The sequence below is a fragment of the Bombina bombina genome, chromosome 2, assembly GCF_027579735.1.
Source record: "Bombina bombina isolate aBomBom1 chromosome 2, aBomBom1.pri, whole genome shotgun sequence".
NCBI lineage: Eukaryota > Metazoa > Chordata > Amphibia > Anura > Bombinatoridae > Bombina > Bombina bombina.
Genome location: NC_069500.1, coordinates 589,061,646 through 589,077,144, shown reverse-complemented (window position 1 = coordinate 589,077,144; position 15,499 = coordinate 589,061,646). Strand labels below are relative to the sequence as shown.

Here is a 15,499-nt window from a genome sequence, read left to right as displayed (position 1 = left end):
CTTCACCAGAAGAAGATTAAAGTTTTGGAATGGCCCAGCCAGAGCCCAGACCTGAATCCGATTGAAAATCTGTGGGGTGATCTGAAGAGGGCTGTGCACAGGAGATGCCCTCGCAATCTGACAGATTTGGAGTGTTTTTGCAAAGAAGAGTGGGCAAATCTTGCCAAGTCAAAATGTGCCATGCTGATAGACTCATACCCAAAAAGACTGAGTGCTGTAATAAAATCAAAAGGTGCTTCAACAAAGTATTAGTTTAAGGGTGTGCACACTTAGGCAACCATGTGATTTTATTTTTATATTTTTTCTTCCCTCTACCTAAAAGATTTCAGTTTGTTTTTCAATTGAGTTGTACAGTTTATAGGTCACATTAAAGGTGGAAAAAGTTCTGAAATGATTTATCTTTGTCTCATTTTTTTACATCACAGAAACCTGACATTTTAACAGGGGTGTGTAGACTTTTTATATCCAAAAGTAAACTGTGGGTGCCTAACAGGCTGGTCTAGAGCTAGAAATATATATAATTAATTAAACATATTTATAAAAAACAAAGAGATATGTAGTAAAATGTAATATATAAATATGTTTATTAAAACCTCAAGAGTAGCTTAATTAAGATATATAGCAAATAATCAAAACAATTGCAAACAAAGGAAAAAAAACAGAACATTAGCTCTGCTACAGTCAGAGCTATCTAATTAAACCAATAAATGTAAAAGGTATACCTATTTCTAAACAATCTAGTACAATCGCTAACTCACCTAAAAAATAGCATGTGCTTAAAACATTTTTATATCATAAAAAACAATGTAGGACATACATATACAATGATACTGCTAATTTCCCCCAAATAAATACTTAAAGGGACACTGAACCCAAATTTTTTCTTTTGTGATTCAGATAGAGCATGAAATTTTAAGCAACTTTCTAATTTACTCCTATTATCAAATTTTCTTCATTCTCTTGGTATCTTTATTTGAAATGCAATTATGTAAGTTTAGATGCCGGCCCATTTTTGGTGAACAACCTGGGTTGTTCTTGCTGATTGGTGGATAAATTCATCCACCAATAAAAAAGTGCTGTCCACAGTTCTGAATCAATAAAAAAGCTTAGATGCCTTCTTTTTCAAATAAAGATAGCAAGAGAACGGAGAAAATTTGATAATAGGAGTAAATTAGAAGGTTGCTTAAAATTGCATGCTCTATCTGAATCACAAAATAAAAATGGTGGGTTCAGTGTCCCTTTAACTAACGACAATATGTTCATTGATTCTTCAGCTGAGAGAAGTATAGTTTGCCATTTTTTTTTAAATGGATATGCTTTTTCAGCACACTTTGAAAGATTTTTAGGTACCTGATAGTCACTGTTTGAAAAACACACCGGAGCTCCGGGTATAAGCTTAGATGTTTCCTGAATCCTGTGGATTATGTCTTTTTCATAAGAGGTATTACTCTGTATAATGTAGGGTGCACTTTAGAAAACTTCTTCTACTTTACAGCCCTGGGATTCCTGAAGCTGTACACGTAAGAAAGCCGCCAAGCTCCTCCTTCCTGTTTGCTTCTGGAAACACTCTCCGCTGTCAGCTGTTTGGTTCTCAGCTGTAAGTTTCTCTGTATCTCCTGGAGTATGATGTCCCTTCTCAGACAAAAGAGAAATAATAGCAATACGTTTCAGCTCACTCCCGAGCCTTTGTCAAGCCTATCTTTCTCCGTCTGATCTCGCTCCTTAAAGGGATATTCCAGCCAAAATTGGAAACCACATGGCTGCATTTCGGCATTGAACAGAAGCAATTTTGTAATATACATGCATTAGCAAAAATGCTTCTAATAAAAGCTATAGCTGTTTCAAATGTGTATTTAAGTATGCACCGTGGTGCACCAGCATTTTAAACACAGCACTTGCTCAGAGAGTTAAAGGTGCTTGTACCATCTGTTAATGACTCAATTTGTTCATTCCGGACATCATACAAGCCCCAGTGAGGATTTGAGCAGCTGCAATATTTAAAATGTGGGTGCAGTGACAATATCTAGCTATGCTTCACATGAACTTGCAGAGAAAAATGTTAACACTAAAACAGTGATAACTTTTACTAGAAGCATTTTTTGCTAATACATGTATATTGCAAATATGTTTCTATTCAAAGATGTAATTAATCTATGTGCATTTATATTTTGACTGGAATGTCCCTTTAAGTACTCTCGCCACAATAAGTTTCTTAAAGGGGCCAAACTTTTTTCTCTCTTTTCTCTTGTACTCATTTAGTTGAGGAGTCTTATTCTAAATCAATAAACTAAATATGTAAGATTTCTATAGATCTCACAGTCACTTATAAAAAAAGACTACCGGTATTTGATAAATCTCTAAAAATATACATTAAGATATTAATACAAACTAATTTGTATAAAAATATGTAAAAAAAAAAAAAATAGTATTTCCCAAAGATGATTAATTTCCATAAATTAATAAATTCCAAACAATTAATAAATTCTAAAAATTAATAAGTACCAAAAATTAATAGTTAGGCTCAATCTAAGCCAAAATGTTTTTTCTTCTAATAAACCTCAATTAAAATCAATATATATTCTATTTAACATTAAAATACATATAACCTCAAATATATAATATAATATATAAAAAATAATAAAATATAAACACCTTAGAGACATTACAACTTTACATTTAAAAAAGGATATATTTAATATGATCAAAAAGTAATTTTTAACTATCTTAAAAAACATGACAAATCCATTTCTAAATTTAAACCATTATTTGCCAATGTGTTTTTCAAACAGTGACTATCAGGTACCTAAAAATCTTTCAAAGTGTGCTCAAACAGCATATCCGTTTTAAAAAAAACGGCAAACAAACTATACTCTCAGCTGAAGAATCAATGAACGTATTGTTTTTAGTTAAGTATTTATTTGGAGGAAATTAGCAGTATCATTGTATATACAGTATATATGTCCTACATTGTTTTTTATGATATAAAAATGTTTTAAGCACATGCTAATTTTTTAGGTGAGTTAGTGATTGTACTATATTGTTTAGAAATAGGTATACCTTATACATTTATTGGTTTAATCCAAACTTTTTTCGAAGAGTGCCAGATTTGATGAAGGGAACATGTGCGAGGGGTGACCATTTTGCCTGACATTCTTTTAAACCATTTAAATTAAATGCAAATGAACTATTTTATGCAAAGTTTATTTAAAACGGCATACTTTTCATTTTGTGACTTGGATGACAAATCTAAACAGGTGTTAAATCACTCTGCCTTTAATATAAAAAAAAACAGGACGCTGAAATATGTCAGGAACATTGTAAAGTACATTACACAAAGTAATAAAGGTTGTCTGTCAACTTTTAAGTTAAAAAAATGTGAACAGGAACATAACACCAAGTATACATGTGTTCAAATATATTTATAACTGATTTAGACCAACTGACATTAACTGAGATTTTACAATGTATTCATCTCAATTGAAAAAAAAAACTTGCCTGCACTAATGTGAAGGGTGAAACTGAGATCTGGCAGCGGCCTGTCCTGGAAGCAGCGTTCCTCACTGTCAACTTTTCTTTATTTTTAGTTGCCATTATAAAAATTGGCAAGATTCCTATATGCTCCCTTGTCTGCTTTATACATGTATCCTGAGTGCACAGCCCTGCCTGCCTGTCAGTGTGTTGTCTGTGCAGTTACTGCTCCTTGTCAAGGTGTTTGGTAGACAGAAGTTTTTTTTCTTCTTCAATAGCCCTTAATGGTCGTCCTTGTGGCTGTGTGTGGAGGTGCAGGGAGAAGGAAAGCCCAAATCTTGTGACGTCCGAGATCTCGCGAGATTTGTGCTTTTCTTCTCCCTGTGCCGGCTGATGACGTCAAGTCCCGTGGGAAGAGATCCCAGGAGTCCTGAGCGGTGCTCGGGGACTCACTGGGGGGGGGGCGTAAGATCTATATTTGGGCAACTTATCTGTGGGGCCTTATCAGTCCGGAACGCGTGCCGCAATTGGCCCGCGGGGCGGACTTTGGACATGCCTGGTTTAATCAGATAGCACTGACTACAGCAGAGCTAATGTTCTGTTTTTTTCCTGTTTGCAATTGTTTTGATTATTTGCTATATATCTTAATTAAGCTACTCTTGAGGTTTTAATAAACATATTTATATATTAAATTTTACTACATATCTTTTTGTTTTTGTTTTTTATAAATATATTTGATTATATATATTTCTAGCTCTAGACCAGCCTGTTGTTAGGTGTCCACAGTTTACTTTTGTATCTACTTAATTCTATTTCAAATAGGTGATAGGGACCTATATTTTTATGTGGAGCAGGTTATATTTATAGCGCAATTGGTGTTCACTTTGGTTTACACTGATATTGTTTATCAGTGTTTACCCCTTTAAATAATTTTTTCTTTTCTTTTTCAGGTCAAGTAAAAGTGTTCCGAGCTTTGTACACTTTTGAACCTAGAACAGTAAGTTTGTTTTCTGTTTATGCCTTTTATGATATTTTAGATTTACTAATCATCTCTTAGAAATGTATTGCACAAAAGCACAGCTACCGTTTAGCTTGACAAAGGGGCAGGAGTTCCCCATAACAGTGGTGTGCTGTTGCATTTGGCATAAAATAATACATTTTATCTTTGGAAGATATGGAATGCTGATCTAATTAATCTGTGTAACTGTAATTTTTGTAATTTGATTAGATTTATTAGATTTGCTTATGATCTCTTACGTTTCTGTATGCCAAGGAGACACATACATTACAGTAAAGTACTCAGTAAAAAAGTACTTTAAAAAGCGTATTGAAAAAACAATGCAAAAATCTTTATCAAAGTATGCATTCAAAATTTTACACATTTAAAGTCATGTTAAAAATATGCATAAAAATGAAAATTTACACTACCCAATAAAGTTTTTTTATTTAAAGAACACATGGAAATATGTAATTAAAGGGATATGAAACACATTTCTCCAACATAGGTGTGTCCGGTCCACGGCGTCATCCTTACTTGTGGGATATTCTCTTCCCCAACAGGAAATGGCAAAGAGCCCAGCAAAGCTGGTCACATGATCCCTCCTAGGCTCCGCCTTCCCCAGTCATTCTCTTTGCCGTTGTACGAAGGCCAAATTCATACGGTTTCAATCGGACAACATGACGACTGTTGCGTATATCAACCATCAAGGGGGAACAAGGAGTTCCCTGGCGATGGAAGAAGTGACCAAAATCATTCAATGGGCGGAGACTCACTCCTGCCACTTGTCTGCAATCCACATCCCAGGAGTGGAAAATTGGGAAGCGGATTTTCTGAGTCGTCAGACATTTCATCCGGGGGAGTGGGAACTCCATCCGGAAATCTTTGCCCAAATTACTCAGTTGTGGGGCATTCCAGACATGGATCTGATGGCCTCTCATCAGAACTTCAAGGTTCCTTGCTATGGGTCCAGATCCAGGGATCCCAAGGCGACTCTAGTAGATGCACTAGTAGCACCTTGGACCTTCAACCTAGCTTATGTATTCCCACCGTTTCCTCTCATTCCCAGGCTGGTAGCCAGGATCAATCAGGAGAGGGCATCGGTGATCTTGATAGCTCCTGCGTGGCCACGCAGGACTTGGTATGCAGACCTGGTGAATATGTCATCGGCTCCACCATGGAAGCTACTTTTGAGACGGGACCTTCTTGTTCAAGGTCCGTTCGAACATCCGAATCTGGTCTCACTCCAACTGACTGCTTGGAGATTGAACGCTTGATTTTATCAAAGCGAGGGTTCTCAGATTCTGTCATTGATACTCTTGTTCAGGCCAGAAAGCCTGTAACTAGAAAAATCTACCATAAGATATGGAAAAAATATATCTGTTGGTGCGAATCTAAAGGATTCCCTTGGGACAAGATAAAAATTCCTAAGATTCTATCCTTTCTTCAAGAAGGTTTGGAGAAAGGATTATCTGCAAGTTCTTTGAAGGGACAGATTTCTGCTTTGTCTGTGTTACTTCACAAAAAGCTGGCGGCTGTGCCAGATGTTCAAGCTTTTGTTCAGGCTCTGGTTAGAATCAAGCCTGTTTACAAACCTTTGACTCCTCCTTGGAGTCTCAATTTAGTTCTTTCAGTTCTTCAGGGGGTTCCGTTTGAACCCTTACATTCCGTTGATATTAAGTTATTATCTTGGAAAGTTTTGTTTTTGGTTGCAATTTCTTCTGCTAGAAGAGTTTCAGAGTTATCTGCTCTGCAGTGTTCTCCTCCTTATCTGGTGTTCCATGCAGATAAGGTGGTTTTGCGTACTAAACCTGGTTTTCTTCCGAAAGTTGTTTCTAACAAAAACATTAACCAGGAGATAGTCGTGCCTTCTTTGTGTCCGAATCCAGTTTCAAAGAAGGAACGTTTGTTGCACAATTTGGATGTAGTTCGTGCTCTAAAATTCTATTTAGATGCTACAAAGGATTTTAGACAAACATCTTCCTTGTTTGTTGTTTATTCTGGTAAAAGGAGAGGTCAAAAAGCAACTTCTATCTCTCTCTCTTTTTGGCTTAAAAGCATCATCCGATTGGCTTACGAGACTGCCGGACGGCAGCCTCCTGAAAGAATCACAGCTCATTCCACTAGGGCCGTGGCTTCCACATGGGCCTTCAAGAACGAGGCTTCTGTTGATCAGATATGTAAGGCAACGACTTGGTCTTCACTGCACACTTTTACTAAATTTTACAAATTTGATACTTTTGCTTCTTCTGAGGCTATTTTTGGGAGAAAGGTTTTGCAAGCCGTGGTGCCTTCCATCTAGGTGACCTGATTTGCTCCCTCCCTTCATCCGTGTCCTAAAGCTTTGGTATTGGTTCCCACAAGTAAGGATGACGCCGTGGACCGGACACACCTATGTTGGAGAAAACAGAATTTATGTTTACCTGATAAATTACTTTCTCCAACGGTGTGTCCGGTCCACGGCCCGCCCTGGTTTTTTAATCAGGTCTGATAATTTATTTTCTTTAACTACAGTCACCACGGTATCATATGATTTCTCCTATGCAAATATTCCTCCTTTACGTCGGTCGAATGACTGGGGAAGGCGGAGCCTAGGAGGGATCATGTGACCAGCTTTGCTGGGCTCTTTGCCATTTCCTGTTGGGGAAGAGAATATCCCACAAGTAAGGATGACGCCGTGGACCGGACACACCGTTGGAGAAAGTAATTTATCAGGTAAACATAAATTCTGTTTTCTTTTTCTTTCATGATTCAGATAGAGCATGCGATTTTAAGCAACTTTCTAATTTAATCCTATTTATAATTTTTTCATAATTCTATTTATTTGAAAAGAAGGAATGTAAGTTTAGGAGACAGCCCATTTTTGATTCAGAACCCTAGGTAGCGGTTGCTTATTGGTGGCTACATTTAAGCTTTACAGTCTGGCTTTTCAAATAAAGATACCAAGAGAAAGAAGAAAAATAATAGAACTAAATTAGAAAGTTGCTTAAAATTTGCATGCTCTATCTGAATTATGAAAGAAAAAAATGTGGGTTTCATATCCCTTTAATGTACACAGTAGAAATTTGATTTTAATTTACAATGTAGTTTAGAAATAAAAAGTTTGATATTGTACAGAAAAGTGCAAAATGTAAAGCATACTTTATTTTTTTCATTGCAAAATGAGTCTCTAATAACCCATTTGTTACTGTCTCTAATTAGACTCAACAGAGAGAGCTTATAATTGTAATGAATTGTGTAGCAATATGATACTGAATGCTAATGGATACATTGCTGCTTTACAAATAAATTCTAACAATAAGTTATTTTACACTGATGGAGTCACCTGCACATTTTTGTATTTTTTGTATGCACATTATTGTCCCTCTGTTTCAGCCATTTCAAATTCCTGTATATTTTTATAATTGTATTATTATTGTTATTGTTTTTTTAGCCTGATGAGCTTTATTTTGATGAAGGGGATATTCTGTATATTTCAGACATGGTAAGTTTATACAATAAAATGACTCCTGATTCCAGATTTAATAATCAACATTGATATTTCTATATACAAGAACCAAAACATTAGGGTAGTTATGTAATTATCGGTAAAAATGTTTTGTTTTGTCTTTATTCAGTTGGATCTTATGACCTTTTTTGCCTTATCCTGATATAACCTTATTTTTTCTCAGTAATAAGCATTATTGCTTTGATTTATTATTTGATCTACTATTACTATTAATTACCAAAAAATATATTTCTGTGATGTCAATTTGGGGTAGAAAACACTTTCCTGTCTACATATTTAAATGTTACAGAGCCACAGCGGTGTCACATTGTGAGCACGACATAGTAAACTGTTACCACGATTTAAAGGACCAGTCAACACAGTAGATTTGCATAATCAACAAATGCAAGATAACAAGACAATGCAATAGCACTTAGACTGATCTTCAAATGAATAGTAGATTTTTTTTTTTCTGACAATTTTAAAAGTTCTGTCTATTTCCACTTCCCCTGTACCATGTGACAGCCATTAGTCAATCACTAATACATGCACGTACCATGTGACAGCCATCAGCCAATCGCAAATACGTATATGCTGTGAATTCTTGCTTATGCTCAGTAGGAGCTGGTGACTCAAAAAGTTTAAATATAAAAAGACTGTGCACATTTTGTTAATGGAAGTAAATGGGAAAGTTGTTTAAAATTACATGCTCTATCTGAATAATGAAAGTTTAATTTTGACTTGAGTGTCCCTTTAACTATTCTGTGTGCAGTAGAGTGTGCGCCCAAAATAAGTGTTTCAACATATATAGTTAGATTGTGCGCACAATGTAACTGTATAATTAGGGGCACAGTTTCCTATTCCGTAGGGAGTGCGTCTTTTCGTGCCACGTGACCTGCCTTCTTCGGTATAGTCTCAGCCCCCTGCTTTAGTGGATTCCTGCTACCACCTTTTATTTTTGTCTAGTGTATCAATCAAGCTGCACAAGCCTAGGTGCATACATATATACAGTAAATAAAATTTTAATAGCAACAAGAAATACATATTCCTGTGAATCTTAATCCCCAAAAAAGAGAGGAGCAGGCAGATGCGCAGCTAAGCACAAGCAGAAAGGCAATGAGGCCTGTAAAGCATACAGTGCCAAAAAAGACGAGAGGGGAGTGACGTGACACTTCTAGCGCTCTCGGCACGCAAGCCACGCCTAACAAAGGAGGAGACTGGCACCCATATTATACAGTTACATTGTGGGCATAAAATAGTTAATTTGTGAGCACGATGTAACTACATTGTTTGAGAGACAATAGGTACATTGTTACCATGCTTTAATATGCTGTGCTTATGATGTAGAAAATAGTAGTAACAATTTACCTTTTTTCTCTCTAAGTGACACCGGTCGGGCTCTGTAAAATATAATGTTTAAATAATGTGGTGCATTATGTTGGTAGAACAGAAATACTGACATTTTCAGAAAAAAATGTAGTGGTTTATTTTGAGGAGGAAGTGAGTCACCATAAATACAGAGTACTACATATATAGTTAACAAGAAATAAGCCGTATTGTAGCTGAGTTTCAAAAGACATGAAACCCAGCATTTTTCTTTTACGATTCAGATAGAGCAACTTTAAACAATTTCCCAATTTACTTCAATTATCAAATCTGCTTTGTTCTTTTGGTATCCTTTGTTGAAAAGTATATTTCTGTAGATGTACGGGCAGCAATGCACTACTGGGAGCAAGCTGCTGATTGGTGGCCGTACATATATGCCTCATGTCATTGGCTCACCCAATGTGTTCAGCTCCAGTAGTGTATTTTTCTCATTTAACAAAGTATACATATTAAGGGGAAGAAATAACTTCTGGATGTTTGAAAAACCTTAATGCAGGGAATAAATATGTTTTGATCTCGGACTGTTGATGAATCTCAAATCTTATCAGTATTTTAATATCTGATAAATCGCATGATCACAAATAAATTTGTCTTGATACAAGAGCAATTTCAGATAGTAGAATGTATTGGCAGGATATATATTTCTATTAAATTAAGAATTAATAGTAAGTAATAAAGAATACTATTATCTATTTTTATTTCATGTACTATCAATCTTTTCGATAAATATGAGTAAAGGATATAGTAATGGTCTTCTTCTATATAATGATCTTTATCCTGCTGCAGCCTCTTAAAGCAACATTAAAGGGACACTGAACCCAATTTCCTTCTTAATATGAGGAGAGTCCACGGCATCATTCCTTACTGTTGGGAAATACTGAACCTGGCCACCAGGAGGAGGCAAAGACACCCCAGCCAAAGGCTTAATTACTCCCCCCACTACCCTCATATCCCAGTCATTCTTTGCCTTTCGTCACAGGAGGTTGGCAGAGAAGTGTTGGAAGATTCGGAGTAGTTCCTTATGAAGGGTATCTACCCTTCAAAATGGGACTGGTGTTTTTAAGTAGTCTTGTCAGCCTCTCAGTAAGAGCATTGACGAATGTTAGAGTCTGGAGATGCAGGGAGAGCCTTTCTGCGAACCCATCCAGACTTGTATTAACAGCTCCTTAGCAATCAATGTTGACGAGTTTCACTGCCTGCTTCCATCACTCAAGTCCATGTCTGGAGCGATGCTACAAGACTGTCAAACTTAAGAGGTTGTGTTTCTGTTCCACGGCATAGATTCCGGTAAGATCGTTTCATTTTTTTATACACATATAAGACGCAATAAGACAGGGTCACAGTGTGGCTCCTTTTGTCTGTTTGGAATCAAGGGTTAATATCTTCGGAGGGGGATTATTGAACAGGGGGGATTAATCACATAATTTAATTTTATTTTATTATGCTGCGACATGTGTGAGATGTGGCTCAGGCAGATGTTGAAATGTACAGGTTTTATTTTCGTTTTTGGAAGCAGCACAGCCTGAAAGGCTTGGCACACTTTTTTCCTATAGCAGAAGCGGTCCTGCATTCCGCACCATGCGACCGGGTGTGGTTACACTGATTTCCTTTTTCCTGACCGTGTGGTTTACCGGAGAAGAAACGGTTTATCTGTTTGGCCTGAGTCATAGGAGGTGGTGAGTGCCCCAGCCATTGGGGGTATAAAGGTGCCGTTTATCTTATTATCTATAGTCTGCTTCATAAGCGCAAGCTATTGAGGATTCTGCGTTAGAGGGGTACTCCCTCTTTACCTAAATCTAATACCTGTCTATATTGTGAGGAGGCCGCGGTATTCCCGCCTACTCAATTATGTTCCACATGCCTTGATAAAGTAATCATGTCAAAGAATACAGGATAGGTTTCAAGTCTCATCCACCCAGGGGCAGATTCCTCTTATCAAACCTGTCTTCAAGGCCAGAAAAGAGAGAAGCCTTTCTGGGGTGCGTGAGGGATCTCTCCTCCCTGGGAGTCATTGTCCTGGTTCCTTTTACAGAAAGAGTTCTGGGATACTATTTAAAACCTTTTTGTGGTCCCAAAGAAGGAGGGAACTTTCCACCCGATTCTGGACCTAAAGTGCTTAAACAAGTTACTATCTGTCCCCTCATTCAAAATGGAGACAATAAGGTCCATCCTGCTCTTAGTTCAGGAAGGACAGTTTATGACCACAATAGATCTGAAGGATGCTTAACTTTACGTTCCAATACACAAGGAACACTTCAAGTTCCTAAGATTTGCATTCCTGGACCAGCACTTCCAGTCTATTGCACTTCCGTTTGGTCTAGCTACTGCTTCCAAGAATTTTTACGAAGGTTCCAGGGGCTCTGCTTGCAGTGGCCAGAACCAGATGTATAGCAGTAGCGCCATACTTGGACGATATTCTGGTTGAAGCACCATCCTGTCGTCTGGCAGGGGACCATTCAAAAGCCCTTCTATCTCTTCGATCTCATGGATTGAAGATAAACTTAGAAAAGAGTTCTTATTCCCAGTACCAGGGTGGAATTCTTGGGTACTATAATAAACTCCATATCCATGAGGACATTTCTTAGAGACTAGAGATGTTACAAGCTTGTCTTGCCCTCCAGACCTCCTTAAGGCCTTCTGTGGCTCGGTGTATGGAGGTGATTGGTCTCATGGTGTCCAGCATGGACATCATTCCTTTTGCCAGATTCTATCTCAGACCACTTCAGCTGTGCATGCTGAGACAGTGGAACGGCGATCATTCGGATCTGTCTCAACATATTTCTCTGGACAACTGGTCGAGAGAATAGCTCTCCTGGTGCCAAGGGACATCCTTCTTGAGACCATCCTGGAAGATTGTGACTACGGACGCAAGTCTCTCAGGAAGGGGAGCTGTTTGGGGTGCCAGGAAGGTACAGGGCCTGTGGACTCGAGAAGAATCCCTCCTCCCGATCATCATTTTGGAACTTCGAGCAATTTTCAATGCTCTGAAGGCTTGGCCTCTTCTGGGTTCGTCCCAGTTTATCAGATTCCAATCAGACAACATAACCTCAGTGGCTTACATCAACCATCAAGGGGGAACAAGGAGCTCCCTAGCAATGAGAGAAGTATCTCGGATTCTGGAGTAGGCGGAGGCCCACAACTGCTCGCTGTCAGTGAACCATATTCCGGTTGTGGACAACTGCGAAGCAGATTTCCTCAGCAGACAATCCTTTCATCCAGGGAAATGGTCTCTCCATCCCAAGGTGTTTGCAGAGATTTGCAACAGATGGGGGGGACCGAAGATGGATTTCATGGCGTCCCGGCTCAATTCCAAGCTGCCCAGATATGGGTTGCGGTACATGGATCCTCAGGTGCAGCTAACAGATGCATTAGTAGTGCCTTGGAGGTTCAATCTGATTTACATTTTTCCACCATTACCACTTCTCCCTTGTGTAGTGGCCCGCATCAGTGATACTGATTGCTCCATCGTGGCTGCGAAGGATGTGGTTCGCGGATCTGGTAGGGATGTCCTCATCTCCATGGAAGTTACGTTGTCGCAGGAATCTGCTAGAACAGGGTCCTTTTGTTCATCAAAATCTAGATTCTCTGAGGCTGACTGCATGGAGATTGAACGCTTAGTTTTAGCCAAAAGACGTTTTTCTGAGAGGGTTATTGACACACTCATTCAGGCTCGTAAGCCTGTTACTCGTCACATCTATCATAAGGTGTGGAGAGCTTACTTATTCTTGTGTGAAGAGCTTGGTTTTGCCTGGCATAAGGTCAAGGCTGCCAGGATTCTTTCCTTTCTCCAGGAGGGTCTGGAGAAGGGCCTTTCTGCCAGTTACCTGAGGGGACAGATTTTGGCTCTTTCTGTTTTGCTGCACGAGAGGCTTTGCGGCGCTCCCTGACATGCAATCCTTCATTAAGGCTCTGATCAGGATCAGACCTGTGTTTAGATCTAACGCTCCACCTTGGGGTTTGAATCTTGTTCTTAAATTTTTGCAACGGGCTCCGTATGAGCCTATGCATTCGGTGACATTAAGTTATTGTCCTGGAAGGTTCTTTTTCTATTGGCTGCTGCGTCGGCACGCAGAATTTCTGAAATGGCTGCCTTGCAATGTGAACCCGCTTGGGTTTTCTTCCTATGGTGGTGTCTGATCATAACATCAATCAGGAGATTGCGGTTCCTTCCTTAAGTCCTAATCTTTCTTCTTCGAAGGAACGTTTACTTCATAATCTGGATGTGGTTTGAGCTTTGAAGTTTTATCTTCAAGCTACTAAGGATTTTAGACAAACTTCTTTCTTGTTTGTTATCTTCTCTGGGAAGCGTAGGGGTCTGAAGGCCTCTTCAACTTCCTTATCTTTTTGGTTGATGAGTGTTATACGCTTAGCTTACGAGTTAGCGGGATTTAGATCCTCCTCAGAGGATCACGGCTCATTCCACTAGAGCGGTGGCTTCCTCTTGGGCCTTTAAGAACGAGGCCTCTATGGATCAGATTTGTAAAGCGGCTAACTGGTCCTCCTTAAATACTTTTTCAAAGTTCTACAAATTTTACGTTTTTGCTTTGGCGGAAGCAGCTTTTGGGAGAAAGGTTTTGCAGGTTATGGTGCCCTCAGATTAAGGTGCACCTATCTTTTACCCCTCCTGTTATCATTCAGTGTCCTCTAGAGCAGGGTTCTTCAAACCACGGGTCGCAACACCGTGTTTACTAGATCTCCAGCGTGCATATGTTAGTACAAGCAGCAGTGCAGAGTTAAGAAAATAAATTGCTGCCACATGACAGACAGGACCACAAGAACTATATAAACTATAAGGACCACCACAAGGAAAGTCACTCAGATTTAAAACCAGACACCTGATGGTTATATACACACTATGCATGTATATATGAATAAAAGACTGGGCAGAAAGGGCACTCTCACTGATAGTAGTAATTACCAGAGCAACCAGCCTAATAATGATACATTTAAGAAATCCCACATATGTAAGTCAGTGCAGGAGTAGAAACTCCCTGGATTTGTGTAAATATATTTTAATATATTATCTTGGAGATTTCTTGGTGTTGTATGAGAGGGTGTGTGTGTTTCCTATAAGAGAGTTTGTGTGGGTGTGTTGTACGAGAGTGTGGGTGGTGTGTGTGTGTGTGTGTTATATGAGAGTATTGCGTACATATTATATGAGAATGTGTGGTGTGTGTTGTATGACAGGGTGTGCTGTGTGAGTTGTATCAGTATCTGTGTGTGTTATTACCTTTTAACAACACTTTCAAATTTCTCCATAATCAAGAATAAAGTAGCAAAAATTTTAGTCACTTTGCCAAAATTTGGGTCGCGAAGTTATGTGGTATCATTGAACTGAGTCTTGGGAAAAAAAGTTTGAAGAACCCTGCTCTAGAGCTTGGGTATAGTTTAGTTTTTCCAACAGTAAGGAATGATGCCGTGGACTCTCCTCATATTAAGAAGGAAAACATAAATTATGCTTACCTGATAATTTCATTTCCTTCTGTATGAGGAGAGTCCACGGCCCCCGCCCGTATACTCCGATGTGCGGACCAAAATTTGTTTTTCTCTTCCGGCACCATTTATACCCTGATATTTCTCCTACTGTTCCTTGTTCCCTAACCAGAATGACTGGGATATGAGGGAAGTGGGGGGAGTATTTAAGTCTTTGGCTGGGGTGTCTTTGCCTCCTCTTGGTGGCCAGGTTCAGTATTTCAAAACAGTAAAAAATAATGCCGTGGACTCTCCTCATACAGAAGGAAATGAAATTATCAGGTAAGCATAATTTTTTTTTTTTTTCATGATTCAGATAGAGCATGCAATTTTAAGCAACGTTCTAATTTACTCCTATTATTACATTTTCTTCATTCTCTTGCTATCTTTGATTGAGAAGCAAGAATGTAAGTTTAGAAGCCGGACAATTTTTGGTTCACAACCTGGGTTGTCCTTGCTGATTGGACAGCACCAATAAACAAGTGCTGTCCAGAGTACTGAACCAAAAATTGGCAGGCTCCTTAGCTAAGATGCCTTCTTTTTCAAATAAAGATAGCAAGAGAACGAAGAAAAATTGATAATAGGAGTAAATTAGAAAGTTGCTTAAAATTGCATGCTCTATCTGAATAATGAAAGAAAAAAAAAATGGGTTTAGTGTCCCTTTAACCCCTTAATGACCGAGGACGTGC

At 38.6% G+C, this 15,499-nt stretch overlaps 1 protein-coding gene across 1 annotated transcript in view; it reads left to right on the top strand.

Annotated features, from left to right (window-relative positions):
• The window catches only part of OSTF1 (osteoclast stimulating factor 1), a 113,278-nt gene that overhangs the window by 36,610 nt on the left and 61,169 nt on the right, over positions 1-15,499 (top strand). Inside the window, exons 2-3 of the mRNA XM_053702494.1 lie at positions 4,419-4,465; positions 7,899-7,949. Coding sequence (XP_053558469.1) covers positions 4,419-4,465; positions 7,899-7,949 — 98 coding nt within the window. The remainder of the gene's footprint in view (positions 1-4,418; positions 4,466-7,898; positions 7,950-15,499) is intronic.